This window comes from Gossypium raimondii, chromosome 13 (assembly GCF_025698545.1).
Source record: "Gossypium raimondii isolate GPD5lz chromosome 13, ASM2569854v1, whole genome shotgun sequence".
Lineage (NCBI taxonomy): Eukaryota > Viridiplantae > Streptophyta > Magnoliopsida > Malvales > Malvaceae > Gossypium > Gossypium raimondii.
This window is the reverse complement of record NC_068577.1, coordinates 12,046,987-12,068,235: the sequence shown is the minus strand read 5'-3', so window position 1 is coordinate 12,068,235 and position 21,249 is coordinate 12,046,987. Positions and strand designations below refer to the sequence as shown.

At 33.2% G+C, this 21,249-nt stretch overlaps 1 protein-coding gene across 2 annotated transcripts; it reads right to left on the bottom strand.

The window, feature by feature from the left end:
• Nucleotides 1–7,144: 7,144 nt before the first annotated feature.
• Nucleotides 7,145–19,901, bottom strand: LOC105783163 (uncharacterized). 2 transcript variants are annotated; one of them, XM_052626970.1, is made up of 4 exons: nucleotides 19,718–19,901; nucleotides 19,545–19,592; nucleotides 19,363–19,434; nucleotides 7,145–7,512 (listed from the first exon to the last, which is right to left on the bottom strand). In XM_052626970.1, the coding sequence occupies exons 1-4, from the start codon at nucleotides 19,874–19,876 to the stop codon at nucleotides 7,483–7,485; spliced, it is 309 nt and encodes a 102-aa protein (XP_052482930.1). In that variant the 5' UTR covers nucleotides 19,877–19,901; the 3' UTR covers nucleotides 7,145–7,482. The 2 variants fall into 2 exon arrangements, with proteins under 2 accessions (XP_052482930.1, XP_052482931.1); XM_052626971.1 differs by lacking the exon at nucleotides 7,145–7,512 and adding an exon at nucleotides 18,948–19,012.
• Between the last annotated feature and the right edge of the window lie 1,348 nt (nucleotides 19,902–21,249).

Here is a 21,249-nt window from a genome sequence, read left to right as displayed (position 1 = left end):
GATATTTGGCATTCTCGAGCTTCATGTTATATGGTTATTGCGAGCTTACCGTTAATAGCTATTCAAAGCATCCCGATCGGTTGTGATCCTGCATGTGTTGTAGACACACCGTAGCTCTTATGAGCATCTCGTTATATGGCGTTATTATCTCTAATGAGCATCCTGATATTTAGCCCACTCGAGCTTCCCATTATATAGTTCTTGCGAGCTTACCGTTAATAGCTCTTTGCAACATCCCGATCGGTTGTGATCCTACGTGTGTTGTAGACACACCGTAACTTTTATAAGCATCCCGTTATATGGCTCTTCATGAGCTTCTCGATTAAAGGCTTTTCATAAGCTTCCGGATATGGCTCGGTTGAACTTCTCAATATATGGCTATCCGGTGCTTCCCGTTAATGGCTCTTCGGAGCTACCCATTATTGGCTCGCATGAGCTTCTCGATTATAGCTCTTATGAGCTTCCTGTTATACATCTCGGATAAGCTTCCAGTTACTTGGCTCATATGAGCTTCCCGTTATATGGCTCGAGAGAGGGCTTCCCGTTTATGTGCACATATGAGCATTCCCGAATATGAATTGACGAAGTATAGACTTGTACACTTTATGTGTACTACCTGGGAATCCATCGATATTTTAAATGATTCAAGGGTAAAATCCTTATACGAGAAAATAAATGAATTCAAAGTGAACTGTTACTTGTATATACATGAAATACATGGAAATTTGGTATTGATGAGCTCATTCATGATTCTTAATATTCAAGTGAAATAAATGACTAACATGTTTGAGGAAGTTGTCTGTTTAGGCTAATAGCCAAATTGCTTGGATGCATTTTATATGTTTACTTTAATGAAAATGAATGGTAAGTTAATTTCCCGTTATACGAACTTACTAAGCATTTAAATGCTTACTCTATTTTATTTCATTTGTTTTATAGTACTTGAAGCTCATAAAAGTTGGACGTGGGTCGAAGCAACATCACACTATCCTTAAATTTGTTTTGGTATATACAGCAGACTTTATTTTGGGTATAATGACATGTATAGGTTAAATTGGCCAAATGATGGCATATAAATATTTGGTTAAAACTAGCCATTGGTATGGCTTGTGTTGGTATATTTTGAGATGTAAATATATGGCCTAAACATGTTTGATATGTATATTTGAAATGGTTATATGATGGAAAGTATATAAACATATTTATGAATGGTTTTGAGTTAGCATAATTGACAAAATATTGTTATATGCATATATATGTGTAATTGGTAAGTTTCAACACTTGAACATAAGTGATAATATGTCATGCATAAGACTTAGTTTTTGGCTTGATTTTAGGGTTATGAATTGGTTTGTGAATATGCTTAAATGTTGTTGTAGGTGAAAGGAAAATTGGGTGAGAAAAGTAGCCTAGGAAATAGTCTATTTTCGTCCACACGGGCAGAGACATGGGCGTGCGTCTCAGCCGTGTGTGACACACGGTCATGCACACGGGCGTGTGGTTTGGCCGTGTGTCCCCTGCATCTTAAAAATTGAGAAATAGAATGTCCAGACATTTTCACACGGGCAAAGACACGGGTGTGTGTCTCAGCCGTGAATGACACACGGCCAAGCACATGGGAGTGTGTCTTGGCCGTGTGATCCCTGCACCTAAATAATGTAAATTAAATTGTTCACATGGCCTAGCACACGGGCATATGGCTTGGCCGTGTGACCCAAGCCACTAAGCAACCTAAGTTGGACAAGGGTGGAACGCGGCCGTGTGCCCCTATTTCGAATTCCCACACAGCCTAGGACATAGGTATGTCTTTTGGCCGTGTGAGCCACACGGCCTGGCCAAACAGGCATGTGTCCCCTATACCTAGGGAAAATTTTGAAATTTTACGAAAAATTCTTTAAGTTCCCGATTTAGTCCCGACTTATTTTAAATGCATATTTTGAGCCTCGAAGGCCCATTTAAGGGACAACATGATTGATTTCAGATATGAATAGTAAATTATATGAATTAACTGTATTTGTTCTATAAACTCCAGTAATGCTCTGTAACCCTGTTTCGGCGACGGATATGGGTTAGGGGTGTTACAAAAATAAAGAAAGAAGTTACCCGATTGACCGTGATAGTGTCGTAAGCCATTGGTGGGTACCTCTTCCTTTGATCATTGATAGCTTAAATTCGTTGTGCTTCTTCCATGTGGAGTTCCTGCACAGAAAATTTAAAACACAAAACAACTACTAGTCTATTATTTACTCCTACTCCTAACAATTTAAATAATTAAAAATCATCTAAAAATTAATACAATCTTTAAAAAAAGAAACTAAAAAGTTCAGTCGTCCTCCTCAAAATCCATCTCATCATCTTCTTCCCTTTCCTCGGCTCCTTCTTCTTCACTCTCATGTTCCTCTTCTTCCTTCCCTGGATTTGTCGGCCCAAAAATATCCAGCATATAATTAGGTACCTTAATATTATTCTACTGTGTGAATTCCTGAAAGATCGATCCTGACTCTTGCATCTAGTGTATCATCTAGTGTATGACTGCTCCCACCAATTTCTTGTTGAGCAGTCGATTTTGCTTCTTTTTTTGTGATAAAGCTGGGGTGGCCATCATTTCTTACTGGCATTTGTTCCACTGTTTAATTTGTTTAGGCCGTAGCTCAATGTACTATGTATATAGAGTGTTGCCAATTATGCTTCGAGATGGCTTCATTAATTGCTCTGTAGATGCCATCGGAACGCTTGCTCTCTTACATAAGGTCGTCACTAAGTGAGGAAAGAAGACTCCCACTTTTTGGCCACTGACGTATCACTTCATATTTTGATAAATCTACGTTTCGATGCATTTTTGTTTTTCTAAAAAATAGCGTAAAGCAAAATTGTTCAAAAAGTATTGACATTAGAAACATTCAAAGCAAGAGTTGTCCTAGTGCACAAAAATTGGATCCACATTTTTGCTTCAAGAAACATTATTGTCTGATTAAAGAGGTTGGAATATCAGTACCTGGGCGACATTTCCATTCACCCGTTCCCTCTGTTAGAAGTTTATAATGTTATCCATATCTATGTCTCAGAAGTATTCCAAATCAGTTTCTTCTATAAAAATCTTTTTCATAAAATGGAGCATTATAAAATTCACAAATTTTGAACGAATTAGTCTATGCTAAGGAAAAAGAGTATTATGATGTTATGTTGGGAGAAACCTCCACATGATTGGTTTAAGTTGAATGTTAATGGTAGTTGAGTCTTTTTAGGTAAGAGAGCTAGGGCAGGTGGAGCTATTCGGGATTGCCATGGAGCTAAGAATGTTGGCTTCTCAATCCTTTGTGGAATTTGCAGTATTAACAGAATTGTGTATGATAAGGAAAAAGAGTACTGTGATGTTAAGTTGGGAGAAACCTCCACATGATTGGTTTAAGTTGAATGTTGATGGTAGTTGAGTCTTTTTAGGTGAGAAAGTTAGGGCAGGTGGAGCTATTTGGGACTACCATGGAGCTAAGAATGTTGGCTTCTCAATCCTTTGTGAAATTTGCATTATTAACGGAATTGTGGGGTATCTTCCATGGCGTTAACATTTCTTGAAATAATGGCATTAGGAAAATTGTAATTGAATCAAACTCGACTACATTGCTTGAGATAATCTTAAAGGGTGTCAATCACTTGCATCCTCATTTTTGTCTCATTGAAGCTATAAAGGATGCTTTGCCAAAGGATTGGAGTTGGAATATGGCTTATATTCCAAAGGAGAACTTTGTAGTCAATTGATTGGTGAAGAATAATCTTAACCGGTGATGTGAGTATATGTGACCAGCCATTACCGTGAGTACTCAACCTGTTGTTAGCTAATATTGTGGGGGTAGTGTTTTCTCGGCTTGTTATTTGTTAATTGACTAGGGTATATCCCTATTGTATTTACCCAAAAATATTTAAGGTTGTCCTAGATTTTAAGAATATCGTAATAATATTTTATATAAAAGATAAAATAAAATAAAAATATTCTCATACTATCATTTATCGCTTTGCGAAAATATTAGGCATTTAGTCATTTTCTAACTTAATTTATGGCCACTTGATTATATTTACTACTTTGTAATTACCAGCCTAATTGGTGGGGGGTGAGCATTCGATTGAATTGAGTGAAAAAATTTCAAGTTAGTCAAATTGATAAGTCCTATTTATCATCCTAATTCAAAATTTGAAGTTTTTTTTTTCAAATCGGTTCGAGTGAGATGAAATTCGTGTCGAGACAAATAGAGTGAAATTGCTCGAATTAAATTAAAAAATAAACTTATCAAATTAAAATCTTGCTATAATATAACTAATTACATATCATAGAACGTAAATTTGAAACAATATATATTTGAAAACTCTTTCAAAGCAAAATAAGAGAATAAACAAGATACTTTAATATGATAAACTTGATTAGACAATTTACTTGTTTAGGTCCTCAAAATTATTATTTTGATTTTTTAAAACCCTTTTATATATATTTTTTAGAATTTTTAATTTTTAGTTTTAAAAAATTATGATATTTTAGATTTTTATAAATATTTTGAATATCTTTATAATTTTATTAAGACCGACAAATTTGCTTATTTTCAAATTAACAACAACCAAAGGGTATTTACACCAATTTGTTATTCAAGTTATTTGAATTATTTGAGTTATTTAAATTGTAAAATTCAACTCGTCTCGAACTCAAAAAATCGAATTGCTTATTCAAGTTAACTCGAAAAACCGAATAATTTGGTTCAATTAACTCGAAATTTGAAAAAAAAATCATTTTCTTAATTGAATCAATTCTTCTATTTCCTATTAATTAGTATTTTATTTATTTGTGATACTAACTTCATTAAAAGCTTAAATAATAAAATAATACAGGTATTTACATATGTTGAATTCTTTTTATGTTTAAAGTCCTAAAAAGTTGAAACAGAAACCCAAAAATTGGCATTAATTCATGGTCCAATGTCAATATTATACATTTCTCGAAGCCCAACCAATCAAGGCCGTAACCTATGCCTCTCTGCTTACCGATTATCATTTAGCAGTGCACTGCACAATATTATCTTAGGGACCCGTCATCCACTACAATTTTTAGTTTCTCCATAAAATCAATAAATATTTTAGGTATCATAATTTTTTTCCTTCCAATTTTATAAAAAATTCATTTTAACCTTTATTTAATTAAAAAAGTCATTTTAACCTTTTATTTAATTTTTCATCTTTTCAGCTTTTAAACATGTACTCTCTTTTTATCAAATCACTCCAAAATAAATAATAAAAATTTGATATTTGTTAACTTTGTTGACATGGCATACACGTGAGTTTTCATGTGGATGACACGTCAACATTTAATTATTTTTAAAAAATTTATATTTTTAATTTTAATATTTTGCAAGATTAATTAAATGCTAACTTGTCATCTACATGTATGTCATGTCGCTAAAAAATAAAAAAATAAAATATAAAGCTAAAATAACTTTTTTTGTAAAGATGAAAGGCCAAATAAGTTATTATGCCAATATTTTACACAATTTAACACTTTATTGTATTCCTATTAGAGGAATATTGTTTTGAACATTCTCATTGTAAGTTCTGGTCATATTTGTTCTTTTGACAAAATACCTAGAACTACAAATAGCCCCTCCACAACCCATAAATAGGAGGATAATGCGCTTCAACGCACTCGAACCCATATCCTCCTATATTGGCAACAATATTTATGCTAATTGAGCTAAGACTAAATCGACTTGTTAGAGTAATATTTAACGCATTGTATAATCAATTTATACTTTATGAATATGTAACAAATCGATTTTTTAATGTTTATTTTATCTTGTATAATATATTTTTATTTATAACAACAATCATAAAGTAAGAAATACACTCTTTACTAAATTAGTTTTCTATAACATCCTCGTATCTTAAATTTTAGTAAAATTATTCTACTCCATGTGAAATAAAAAATAAATTTTAATTAATATATTATTTAAATTAAAATATTTTTAATTAATAGAATTACATTTATAAATTTTATATTAAAGATGATATCTAGATCTCACTAATTAATATTATTATTAATAATTTTAAAATTCAAATATAACCTAAATCTCAAATGTTATTATAGGTGTCTCAAGTGTTGTTATAGGTGTATAACAACCACCGCTTTATAGCATTCAAAATTTTAGTAGACAAATGATGTTGTTAATTACATATTAAAAGTATTTTAAAACTAAATTATTTATGTTAAAAGTATATAAAACTCATATGTTGCTAATGCATCTAAAACAAGTTCAAAATTCTATCTATGGACACACCCTATAATCGACTGACACTGGCATAATTAGAGGATATGGCAAAATATTATTTTCAAAAGATGGGTTTAATAAATAAAAATCCGTTCAAAATATAAACCTAATATGAAGATTCGAACGTATACATCAATTTAAAATTTATTGTTGAAATAAAAAAATGAGAAAAGATTAAAATGGTAAATGAAATTGGTAAGAATTATTTTGTTTTAAGGAGTTGTAGGAATTATTCATTTATTCCAACCTCCGTGAAGCTTGTATGTAACATTATAAATACGTTTGGTTCACCGTAATGGAATAGAAATTGTAATAAGTAATTCAATTGTTTGGTTGAATGGAATGATGTTGTAATAGCATAATTTTTTTAAGTAGATGATTATTGTTATTGTTATTGTTATTGTTATTAAATTTTAATAATATTATTATTAAAATAATTTAATAAAATAATAAATAATCTAACCATATTTTAACAAAATTATTATTAAATATAATTTAATAAAACTCTTAATATAATTATTATATGAATTTACTAAAATCATAATATATAATACTATAAAAATACTATATAATCTATTTTATTGTTTTTAAACTGTAATACATATTTAATGTGCTAAAATATCATTAGTGAAACAAATAATTTAATTATTTTACAATAAAAATAAAATATTAAAAGTAATAAATAACTTGAGAATTATATTTTACATCCAAACATAATATTCATATATTAACAAAAAGTTACATGATTTTATATATTTTCAATTGTTATTCAATTGTATAGCAATTATACCAACCCGAACCTGCCTGATTGCCACCACAACTCTAATTATACCAACATTTCATTGGTTGCCCATAGATATCTTAACAAATAGAGTGACTAAAAATTGCAATTCAACTAATGAAAATGATTAAAATAGCAAAAACAAAAAAGTTACCAAAACAACATAAACTTGTGACTATGACATAACACGCAATTCTCATAGAACACATTTACTAGTGCAAAATCCATCAAATTTCGCTAACACACACCATATTCATTTAAGTTGTTAGCTCCATTATAGCAGATACAATGTCCCTATCTGCAGCCTTGAGTGCCTTCACAGCCTTTGATCTCGACACTCTTGCTTGTGTCATCACCAACTCAATGTCTTCTGGCTCAACTCCAGTCTCATCCACTTCCTTATCGTCCTGGGCCACAGTCGATGAACATCTTAACAGAAAAAAACCAAGAGAAATTCCCAACCGTCATTCAATGACAATCCTTATCATTCCCTGAATGTGGAATTCTAAATGCAGGATCCATAGGCAAAAATGTATGCTTATAATAAAATCATCATCAAAATACTGATCATCAAAATAAGCTGCACTATTATATTAGTAGAACCATGCACCTTAAAATGTATTCTTGATAAATAAAATCATAACCCATTTTTTACTTTAAAAAAGGGAATAAATGTATGCTTATAATAGCTACCTTGTAACACCCCTTACTCGAGACCGTTGCCGGAGTCGAGCATGAGGCGTTACTTGACTTAACTTAAAAGTTCGGGGCATAAAAATTTACTTTAAAAATTAATTTCACCATTCACAATAAAGCTGTCCACCTGCGCAGCAGTCACTAAAATAATTATAACTCAAGCTACGAAACTTGAAATTTAGATTAAATTTTTCCTAAAACTAAACTCATATATCTATTCACCATAAATTTTTAGAATTTTTGGTTTAGCCAATTAGTACAGTTTATTAGTTGAAGTCTCCCATGTTTCACTAATCAACTATACTGACCTCTTGTCACTAAAATTCAATTATCTCATTGTAAAGAATCCATATGGTGCTTCCACTTATTTCTACTTAAAATAGACTCATTAAGGAATTTCTAATGAATTTCTAAAGTCAGAACAGGGGACTTCAAAATCATTCTGACCCTGTCTCACTAAATTTCAAATATCTAAAAATATATAACTCTTTTGCTTACTCTATTGCTTTCATGTGAAAGTATACTCTTTCATCTTTAATTTCATATCTCACCCAAATTCTAATTCTATTTCCACTCTTTTTGGTGATTTTTCAAAGTTACATCAATGTTGCTGTTCAAAAACTGTTCTATTGGAAATTTAAAAAAAATTCAATATAACCCCTTTATAATTACCTAACCTTCTCTGCAAATTTCAAATCACAACCAACTTCCGTATTTCAACTACTTCACTTGAATACTAATGAAGTTCAACCAATCAACCATTTCAAACTAAAAACATGTATTTTTCAATGTCTAACACAACTAGAGGTGCTCATGGGCCGGGCGGCCCGGCCCGGCCTGACGGCACGCTCGAAATATGAGAGGGTTTGGGTAAAAATATAGGCCCGAAATATGGGCTTGGGTAAAAAAAGAGGCCCGTTTAGAAAACGGGCCGGGCCTCGGGCACCACTTTTTGGCCTGCCCTACCGCCCAATATAATAAATATATTTATTTTTTAAATTTTTTAAATTTTAAAATATTTTTAAAATAAATTTTTTTATTTTTCAATTTTAAAATATTTTTAAAATAATTTTTAAATTTTTTTTAATTTTAAAATATTTTTAAAATATTTTTAAATTATATTTTTTAATTTTTAAAATAAATTTCTGGTATTTATTAAAAAAATGGGCCGGGCTCGGGCTTATGATTTTTTTCCCGGGCCGGGCCTAGGCAAAATTTCAGGCCCCTATTTCGGGCAGGGCCGGGCCCGAGCCTAAGACCCGGGCCAAAATTTTTTATGGGCCCGGCCCGGCCCATGAGCACCTCTAAACACAATCATCACATTCAATTTTACTTTGCATACTTAGTCATTCATTATATTACTTTTTACTTCAACTCCCTATACATGCCATATAAATCCAAAAAGTTATTTAACAAAATCTACTGGAGTATATCTGGATAGTGTGATTCTCGATGTAGATCCGATCCTCCAAATGTATAAATACGTTAATCTACAAAAGCAATAAACACACACATGTAAGCTTCTAGAAAAGCTTAGTAAGTTCATAGGCATAAAACATAAATCTTACCAAACATTTGTACACTTATACAATATACACCATTACTAAGTTTACCTGTCAACCACAATCTTTGGTGAGTTCCTTGGTATAAACTCACTACTACTTATTCTTTTACCACAATTCCTTTGGGCCTATTTGTCACTTACCATTCTTGATCAAATTTAAGGAATGGTTACGGAAAATTGAGTACTTCACTTTCACTTTGCCATAGTATAACTATGGTCTTACGTATGATCACTTATCATTTGTCCCTGATTAGATAAGTGTAGCTAAGCTACCACTTATCACTTTGTCACTTGATCAGATAAGTATAGCACTTATCACTTTTTCACTTGATCAGATAAGTGTAGCTAAAGCTACCACTTATCACTTTGTCTCTTGATCGATAAGTGTAACACTTATCACTTTTCACTTGATCGATAAGTGTAGCTAAAGCTACCACTTATCACTTTATCTCTTGATCAGAATTACTCAAATCCGGCGTTCCGCTTAATTTGATCATTTATTCGATTTTCGCATTTTTATTTTACTCTCATTTCAACACTAAATACATTTCATCATACATTATATAATTCATGAAATTAACATTTAATCATTAATTTCAACCATATGAACTTACCTGGGTCGATTTGCAGAATTTGTAAAACTTCAGGGACTAATCAACTACTTTTTCTTTTCCTCGGCTTGCTTCGGGTTCTCGATCTAAAATACAAATTTATTCATTCATCAGCATATAATTCTATTCTAATTCATTTCACAATTTATGCCCTTAAATTTTCGAAATTACACTTTTACCCCAAACTTTACAATTTTTACAATTTGGTCCCTACTCAATTAACCCCTCAATTGATCTAATTTTTCTCAATTAACACCATTTCACACTATTTTAGACTACTACATATCCTTTCATATTCAAAACTGCAACACCAAACCCTAATTCCCAACTTTTTCACAATTAGGTCCCCAAAATCAATTTCTATCAAAATTACTTAATAAAATCATCATATAACAAAATTAAAGCTTTAATTCCATGTTTATTCATCATAAAAATCCAACACTCATCAATGGTAACTCTCAAAATCAGCCATGAAATCAAAAACTAATGAAATAATTAGTTGGACCTAATTGTAAAAGTATCAAAACCACAAAAATTAGAAGAAATAATCAAGAATTAAACTTACATGATTCAAATATATGAAAAACCAGCTTGGAGGGACTCTTCAGTGGCATTTTTTGGCTGATAATTATGAAGAATTACCTAGAAACTCTTTTAATTGAGATTTTTTTTATTTGTTAACTTTTACAAAATTTCCAATTTTACCCTTATTACATCACTTTTCCAGATTTTTCTTGCCCAACCATCCAACCCATATAATTTGGGCCTAATTTCCTTTTAAATCCCTCCTTTTTAATCACTTAAGCTATTTAATCACAATTTAACAAATTTTACACTATTTTCAATTTAGTCCTTTTTAGTTAATTAACTATCCGAACGTTAAAATTTTCTAACGAAACTTTAATACCAACTTAATGACACTCTAAAAATATTTCTAAAAATACTTATGGCTCAGTTTTAAATCTTCGAGGTCTCGATACCTCGTTTTTTATTTTAATTATTTTAATATTTATTCCTAGTACACTATTCACTATTTCAAAAAAGTTTCCTAACTTCACATTTACTTATTCTTACTAAATTAATAATATTTTCTACTCATTTTCCAGATTTAGCGATCTCGAATCACCATTCCGACACCACTGAAAATTTAGGCCATTACAACTCTCCCCCCCTTTTAGGAAATTTCGTCCCCGAAATTTCGTACCTATAAATAAATTCGGATATTCAGATCTCTTGAATTCCTCCATTTCCCAGGTTGGCTCCTCAGACCCATGTCGATTCTATAACACCTTAACTAGTGATACACATTTATTCCTCAACTCTTTAACCTCCCGAGCTAAAATTTTCACCAGTTCCTTTGAATAAGTCATGTCGGGTTGGAGTTCTATTTCTGTATGAGGAATTACATGTGATAGATCTGATCTATACCGTCTCAACATAGACACATGAAACAAGTCATTAATCTTTTCAAGCTCCGGGGGCAAAGCCAATCTATAAGCTACTGGACCGATTCTTTCAATGATTTCATACGGCCCGATAAATCGTGGGCTGAGTTTTCCCTTTCTGCCGAACCGCAAAACTTTCTTCCACGGTGACACTTTTAAGAATACACGATCACCCACATTAAACTCTATATCCCTTCTCTTCAAATCTGCATATGAGTTCTGTCGATCGGAGGCAGCTTTTAAACAATCTCGAATAATACGGACTTTTTCTTCAGTTTCCCGAATCAAGTCCACTCCCACCAGTTTCGGTTCACTTAATTCAGACCAATATAATGGAGTTCTACACTTTCTTCCATACAGAGCTTCAAACGGTGCCATTTTAATACTATTTTGATAACTATTATTATAAGCAAATTCGGCTAAAGGTAAATACCTTTCCCAGCTACCGCCGAACTCAAGTATACAACACCTTAACATATCTTCTAAAATCTGAATCACTCTCTCTGACTGCCCGTCTGTCTAGGGATGAAAAGTTGTGCTGAAATTTAATTTGGTGCCCAAAGCTTCCTGTAATTTACTCCAAAATCTCGAGGTAAATCTCGGATCTCGATCTGAAATAATAGATGTTGGTACCCCATGTAACCTCACTATTTCAGACATATATAACTTCGCTAACTTTTCAAGCTAATAATCTGCTCTGACTGGAATAAAATGTGCTGACTTAGTTAGCCGATCAACAATCACCCATATCAAATCTTTCTTCTTCGAAGTTACTAGTAATCCAGATACAAAATCCATCGTGACATGTTCCCATTTCCACTCTGGAATCATAATGGGTCAGAATAACCCACGCTTAAGCACTTGATGCTCACTTTCACCTATTGACAAATCAAACATCTTGCTACATACTCACAGATTTCCCGTTTCATTCCAGGCCACCAATACATTTTCTTCAAATCACAATACATTTTTGTACTACCAGGGTGAATAGAACACATACTACTGTGAGCCTCTGATAAAATATCATTTTTCAAGTCTAAGTTATTCGGAACACATATTCTATTACGATAATATAACATACCATTTTCATCAATGGAGTATTCTGAGCTTAACTTATCTTGAACCATCTGTCGTTTTATCATCAATTTTGGGTCATCATCCTGTAACTCCCGAATCCGTTGAAAGAACACGGATTTAGCCTTTAATTCTGCTAGTACAGAACCATCCTCATTAATAGATAAATGAGAATTCAATGCCCGTAGTGCAAATAATGATGATTTCCAACTAAGTGCATCTACTACGACATTTGCTTTCCCTGAGTGATAGTCAATGACAAGATCATAATCTTTCAACAACTCTAACCATCGTCTCTGTCTCAAATTTAACTCTTTCTGAGTCATTAAATACTTCAAGCTTTTATGATCAGTATACACGTAACATTTCTCACCATATAAGTAGTGTCTCCATATCTTCAAAGTAAACACGATCGCTACCAATTTCAATTCATGTGTAGGATAATTCTTCTCGTGCGGTTTTAGTTGCCGAGAAGCATATGTGACCACTTTGCCTGACTGCATAAGTACACAGCCCAACCCATTTAGAGACGCATCACTATAGACTACAAACGGTACACCTGATTCTGGTTGAGTCAACACTGGAGCCTCTGTCAACATCTTTTTCAACTGATCGAAACTCCGCTGGCATTCATCTGACCATATAAATTCAACATTCTTTTGTAGTAATAGAGTCAACGGTGAGGTAATCATTGAGAAATCTTTGACAAATCAGCGATAATAACCTACTAATCCTAGAAAACTCCGCACTTCAGTAACATTCTTCAGAACTTTCCAATTTACCACTGCCGCTACCTTACTTGGATCCACTCTTATTCCATCAGCTGATATAATATGACCCAAAAATGCAACTTCATGGAGCCAAAATTCACATTTGCTGAATTTCGCATACAACTGTTTCTCCCGCAAAGTCTGTAGTACAATCCTTAGATGTTGTGCATGTTCGGACTCTGTCTTTGAATAAATCAATATATCATCAATGAACACAACCACAAATCTATCCAAATATGACTAAAAAATTCTATTCATCAAATCCATGAAAGCAGTAGGGGCATTGGTTAAACCAAATGGCATCACCAAAAATTCATAATGACCATATCGAGTTCGAAAGGCAGTTTTCGACACATCACACTCTTTAACTTTCAACTGATAATACCCGGATCGAAGATCTATCTTGCAAAATACTGCAGCACCTTTCAACTGATCAAACAAATCATCAATACGAGGCAAAGGATATTTATTCTTTACTGTTACCTTATTCAACTGCCTGTAATCTATACACAGTCTTTTTCACAAACAAGACAGGTGCACCCCAGGGCGACATACTCGGTCTGATGAACCCTTTATCTAATAACTCCTGCAATTGCACCTTCAACTCTTTTAACTCGGCTGGAGCCATCCTGTACGGTGTCATTGATATAGGAGTTGTTCCGGGGATCACATCAATTACAAATTCAACTTCTCTATTAGGTGGTAGACCTGGTAACTCTTCAAGAAACACGTCAGGAAATTCATTCACCACTGGCACTTGTTCGGGCTTTAAATCAGAACCCCGAGTATCTAGGATATAGGCCAAAAATGCTTCGTTGCCTTTGCGTAATAATCTCTGGGCAGAGAGAGCTGAAATAATTCTGACTGTATCACCCATATTTTCTGACCCAACTGAGATTACATCTCCTGTTTGACATTTCAAACTGATTTGCTTATCACGACAGTTCACTACCGCATTATGTTTCATTAACCAGTCCATTCCCAGAATAATGTCAAATTCCCAAAAGGGTAACAACATCAAATCAGCAGGGAATTCATAGCCTTTCACTTTCAGTGGACAATTACGACATATCAAATTAGCCATCACACTTTGACCTAATGGATTTGGGACTTGTATATCAAATTTAGTGGACTCAACAGATAATTTCTTTTCAGATGCTAACATAGTGCAAATATATGAATGAATAGACCCAGGGTCTATCAATGCATAAACAATAACATCATAAAGATAGAAAGTACCAGCAATTACATTAGGAGCCGTAGCTTCTTCTCTTGCTCGAATGGCGTAGGTATGTGCTGGTGCTCTATTCTCTGATCGACCAACTGATTCCCTCGTACCCGAATGGGTAGTCCCTGTAGCACTGCTCTGGCCCGAACGTCTACTTCTTTGGGGAATGGTTCTCTGTATCTCCTTCTGTTCCACTTCATCTTTTTGCAGCCAGGGACAATCTCAAATAAGATGATCAGTGGCCCCACATTTATAACAAGCCCCCATCTTAGTCCTGCATTCTCCGAAATGATATCTTCCACAATATTGACACTTAGGCCGGGAAGCATTCTGAACACTTCTCACACTTGTTGCAGGTCTATCGAATACCCTGAAATCAGATTGTCTTGGTCTATCTCTGCCCGATCTCCCCGACACTGATGTAGTTCGACTAATTTCTTCTCTAGATTTCTTCACTGGAAAATCTGAAAATGACTTAGAAGCACCTCTTTTGAATGGCTTTTTACTTTTTCGATCCCACTGCATTTTTCTATTGTATACTTCTTCGAGCTTTTGAGCACGGTCTGACAGAACAATGAACTCTCGTATTTCATTACCCTCAATCATCATTCAAATTTCATCATTTAACCCTTCTTCAAACCTGATACACATTTCTTCTTCAGTGGGTACAATGTCTCGGGCATATTTGTTGAGGTAGACAAATTCTCTTTCGTATTCAGCCACTGATTTATTTCCCTGTCATAGGTCGAGAAATTCCCTTTTCTTTTTATCCAAATACCGTCTGCCCACATATTTCTTCTTAAATTCATTTTGGAAAAATTCCCAAGAAATTTTCTCTATCGGAACCACAGCCTCAATCGTCTTCTACCAACTATAAGCTTCCTCTTTCAACAGGGACACAGCACATCTCAAATAATCATCTGGTGAGAAAACCATTTCTTTGAAAATTCTTATCAAACTCTGTAACCAATATTCAGCTTTGACGGGATCATCATCAGTCCTTCCCCGAAATTCTTCGGCTCCAAGTTTTCTAAGCCTTTCTAATGGAGAACGCTTACTGGATTCAGTCGTTGTAGGAGGTGGGGAAGCAACCGGGAGTACCACCGATGGAGCAGTAGAGGGAGGAGGTGGTTCAGCCTGATTTCTTTCTTGCCTCATTTCAGTATACCATTGATTCATAATCTCATAAATCATATTCTTTAGTTCTTGCTCTCGCATTTGGGAAATCGGAACATCACTGATTGTTCTTTGTTCAGAATTCTGTATTCTACTGTTGACTTCTTCTTGCTCAGTACATTCAGGTATATCTGACATCTTTATAATCAGAGAATATCTATAAAAATAACAAATATTAGATCGGATCATACACATCACACTATCACAGATTTATATGGCATGTATTTCTAAACACTTTACACTTTACACATATTTTGAGAACCGGCTAAACCGGGCTCTGATACAAATAAAATGTAACACCCCTTACCCGAGACCATTGTCAAAGTCGAGCATGAGGTGTTACTTGACTTAACTTAAAAGTTCGGGGCATAAAAATTTACTTTAAAAATTAATTTCACCATTCACAATAAAGCTGTCCACCTGCGCAGCAATCACTAAAATAATTATAACTCAAGCTACGAAACTTGAAATTTAGATCCGTAAATTTTTCCTGAAACTAAACTCATATATCTATTCACCATAAATTTTTAGAATTTTTGCTTTAGCCAATTAGTACAGTTTATTAGTTGAAGTCTCCCCTGTTTCACTAATCGACTATCCTAACCTCTTGTCACTAAAATTCAATTATCTCATTGTAAAGACTTCATATGGTGCTTCCACTTATTTCTACTTAAAATAGACTCATTAATGAATTTAAAAATATAAATTATAACTTATAATTCCTTTTGTACAATTTTTAATGAATTTCTAAAGTCAGAACAGGGGACTTCAAAATCATTCTGACCCTGTCTCACTAAATTTCAAATATCTAAAAATATATAACTCTTTTGCTTACTCTATTGCTTTCATGTGGAAGTAGACTCTTTCAGCTTTAATTTCATCTCACTCAACTTCTAATTGTATTTCCACTATTTTTGGTGATTTTTCAAAGTTACATCAATGTTGATGTTCAAAAACTGTTCTATTGGAAATTTAAAAAAAATTCAATATAACCCCTTTATAATTACCTAACCTTCCCTGCAAATTTCAAATCACAACCAACTTCAGTATTTCAACTACTTCATTTGAATACTAATGAAGTTCAACCAATCAACCATTTCAAACTAAAAACATGTATTTTTCAATGTCTAACACAACCATCACATTCAATTTTACTTTGCATACTTAGTCATTCATTCTATTACTTTTTACTTCAATTCCCTATACATGCCATATAAATCCAAAAAGTTATTTAACAAAATCTACCGGAGTATATTTGGATAGTGTGATTCTCGATGTAGATCCGATCCTCCAAATGTATAAATACGTTAATCTACAAAAGCAATAAACACACACATGTAAGCTTCTAGAAAAGCTTAGTAAGTTTATAGGCATAAAACATAAATCTTACCAAACATTTGTACACTTATACAATATACACCATTACTAAGTTTACCTGTCAACCACAATCTTTGGTGAGTTCCTTGGTATAAACTCACTACTACTTATTCTTTTACCATAATTCCTTTGGGCCCATTTGTCACTTACCATTCTTGATCAAATTTAAGGAATGGTTACGGAAAATTGAGTACTTCACTTTCACTTTGCCATAGTATAACTATGGTCTTACGTATGATCACTTATCATTTGTCCTTGATCAGATAAGTGTAGCTAAGCTACCACTTATCACTTTGTCACTTGATCAGATAAGTATAGCACTTATCACTTTTTCACTTGATCAGATAAGTGTAGCTAAAGCTACCACTTATCACTTTGTCTCTTGATCAGATAAGTGTAACACTTATCACTTTTTCACTTGATCAGATAAGTGTAGCTAAAGCTACCACTTATCACTTTATCTCTTGATCAGAATTACTCAAATCCGGCGTTCTGCTTAATTTGATCATTTATTCGATTTTCGCATTTTTATTTTACTCTCATTTCAACACTAAATACATTTCATCATACATTATATAATTCATGAAATTAACATTTAATCATTAAATTTCAGCCATATGAACTTACCTGGGTCGATTTGTAGAATTTGTAAAACTTCAGGGACTAATCAACTACTTTTTCTTTTCCTCGGCTTGCTTCGGGTTCTCGATCTAAAATACAAATTTATTCATTCATCAGCATATAATTCTATTCTAATTCATTTCACAATTTATGCCCTTAAATTTTTTTAAATTACACTTTTACCCCAAACTTTACAACTTTTACAATTTGGTCCCTACTCAATTAACCCCTCAATTGATCTAATTTTTCTCAATTAACACCATTTCCAACTATTTTAGACTACTACATATCCTTTCATAATCAAAACCGCAACACCAAACCCTAATTCCCAACTTTTTCACAATTAGGTCCCCAAAATCAATTTCTATCATAATTACTTAATAAAATCATCATATAACAAAATTAAAGCTTTAATTCCATGTTTATTCATCATAAAAATCCAACACTCATCAATGGTAACTCTCAAAATCAGCCATGAAATCAAAAACTAATGAAATAATTAGTTGGACCTAATTGTAAAAGTATCAAAACCACAAAAATTAGAAGAAATAATCAAGAATTAAACTTACATGATTCAAATATATGAAAAACCAGCTTGTAGGGACTCTTCAATGGCGTTTTTTGGCTGATAATTATGAAGAATTACCTAGAAACTCTTTTAATTGAGATTTTTTTTATTTGTTAACTTTTACAAAATTTCCAATTTTACCCTTATTACATCACTTTTCCAGATTTTTCTTGCCCAACCGTCCAGCCCATACAATTTGGGCCTAATTTCCTTTTAAATCCCTCCTTTTTAATCACTTAAGCTATTTAATCACAATTTAACAAATTTTACACTATTTTTAATTTAGTCCTTTTTAGTTAATTAACTCTCCGAACGTTAAAATTTTCTAATGAAACTTTAATACCAACTTAATGACACTCTAAAAATATTTCTAAAAATACTTATGGCTCGGTTTAAAATCTTCGAGGTCTCGATACCTCATTTTTTATTTTAATTATTTTAATATTTATTCCTAGTACACTATTCACTATTTCAAAAAATTTTCCTAACTTCACATTTACTTAGTCTTACTAAATTAATAATATTTTCTACTCATTTGTTAGATTTAGTGATCTCGAATCACCATTCCGACACCACTGAAAATTCAGGCCATTACATACCTAATGACTGTCTCTTTATTTTTCAAAATTGCATTGTAAAAACTGTAAAAAAGTTTGAACAAGAATATAGCATGGAGGTAATTTCACCTTGTCTAATGCTACTACAACAAAGACGATTATTATCTATATAAATTACCTGGACACCCATCATCCAAGATCCCACTGATATATCATCATGAGCATAAGTCTTCAAAGATGTACTACATGTAATATAAATTAGAAGAAGTGAAACTCAATTTCATTAGGAATTTTAAGCAACATAAGAAGGTATAGTTCGCAACACAACTTTTCAAATGAATGTTTGACTATGTTCAACTTTGCATGCAAAGCAAAATGATTGGTAATTGACATGCAAAATAGATATACATTTAGCTTAACTGTCATTCAGTTTATAACACATAAATACCTGCAGGTGGACTAGTCTTATAGCACCCAAAATGTATTAATTACTAATGTCAAGAAACCTTGGTTTCTTTTCAGTTTGAAAATCTCAAAGTAGAAAGTCTATCACATTCTTTCAAGATTATAGCAACGACAAATAAAAACTAACCTGTTTGTGTTGATATATTGAGCAAGATTTTTGGAGAGTATAAGAAGTGAACCAGATGCATGTCGGAAATACCTGAAGGGAAGAACATAATAGTATGAAAACAAAAAATAGAAAAAAATATGGTAGTGCAAACATCAAGCTAGACAACTTACGATTTCTCATCCCCAAATTTTATAACATACCTCCTTATTTACAAGACCAAGGAACTCTTCTCGCTCTCTGCTCACAGACTGCATATTAGGAACAAAATGAAGTCAAATCCACATTGCAAGTGGCAATGCTAGGAAAATAACAATAAAAGAACAGAATCAACAGATAACAGTCACAGACAAAAATCTTCAAATAGAGTCCTTACAGATGCTGAGGCTAAAACAGCCAATGCACAACTGATTTCATAGAGCTGATCTCTTTTTTCTAACGCTCTTGCTATAGCCTGTTCTTGTGCTTCTCTAACTGTTGGGATAGTCATCTCTTTCAATGCCACATCTTCTTTTCTAGCCTTAGATTCCTTCATCCTTGCCAGCTCTTTTTCTTCTTTCTCTTCCTCCTCCTACAAAGGTACCAATTAAAAACAACCAATGAAATTTAAAGAACTGCATAAGACCAAGAATATTGCTTTTGGGCTTTTTGTTTAAGCTAAACAGAAAACTTCAAGATTAAATGCCTCTATTTAAAGCTAAGATTATATTGAACTCCTTCACAACAAGCAGGGTCAACTGAGCCCCATAGGAGGCAAAAAAAAATAAACTTCTTACAATAGAGGAGACTATTCATATGAAAAATAATATAAAACATATTCCTTTTTCAACCTTGATCAGTTCTTCCCGCATCTCAAGGTACTCCACTTCCTTCTCCTTTCCGAAATAGAATCTTCGGATGGTAGAGTCAGAACACCAACAGTATCCACAACTTCATCGGTAGAGAAAAAGCGTAGCTCGAACAAAGATCTTCCGGCTTCACTTTCACGACATAAAGAATGCCCTACGGAAATTAGAAAAATACTGATTAAGATTAAATTAGGAAAAAAAGAAGAAATGAATATCAACTGTTAAACTTCAGTGCCAGCAAAACATTGCAGAAAGACCACATAAAACACAACTCCTGTGATGCCTATGATTCCACCTAAAGAGGAAAAATTCTTCCACAGGAATTCAGAATCAAAACTGAAATTCGAAAGATCAGAAGGTATTTCTCTAAACCTAATGAAAAAGAACAATCCAAAATCAACATTGAGAAACCAGAAAAAAAAATAGAGGAGGAAAAGTAATGGGAAATTGGAACGATTAGAAAGAGGTACCCTTAGACATTCTTGAGTTAGACATTCTTGAGGGTTTGATTAAACCTGGAATCAAGGCTTTCTTTGTTACGTTGATCTTCTTTGCCATGGCTGCTACTGTTGTTCTTTCAAACCCCTCTTCTTGCTTACTCCAAACATTCTACACAGGTATATTGGGAGAATGGTGAGGGTAAAGAGAAAGTAAGAAGAGAAAGTTTAAATAAAATAGAAAAATTTCATATTCACACGATAATCTTTGAGATTTATTGGAAAAATCTCATATGGGAGTTGGGAGTTTCAAGAGGATGTAAAATGGGTAGAAAAGGGAAAAAAATTTGTATATTACTGGAAGCGTTGAATAGCTATTCATTGGTGAAGGGAGGGAATGCCTATTCAACATTTTCCCGTAATAGAACTGGAATGGAACCAAACTAAGTTTGGTGGTGGGCCCATCGATTGGGGAATGCATTCTATTCCCCCCAACCAAACATACTAACAACATATTTGGTTTGGGGGAATAGGAATGCATTCCCCCCAATTCGGTGGGCCCACCACCAAACGTGTGTTTGGTTGGCTGTAATAGCATTACAACCTGATTCCATTCAGGCCCT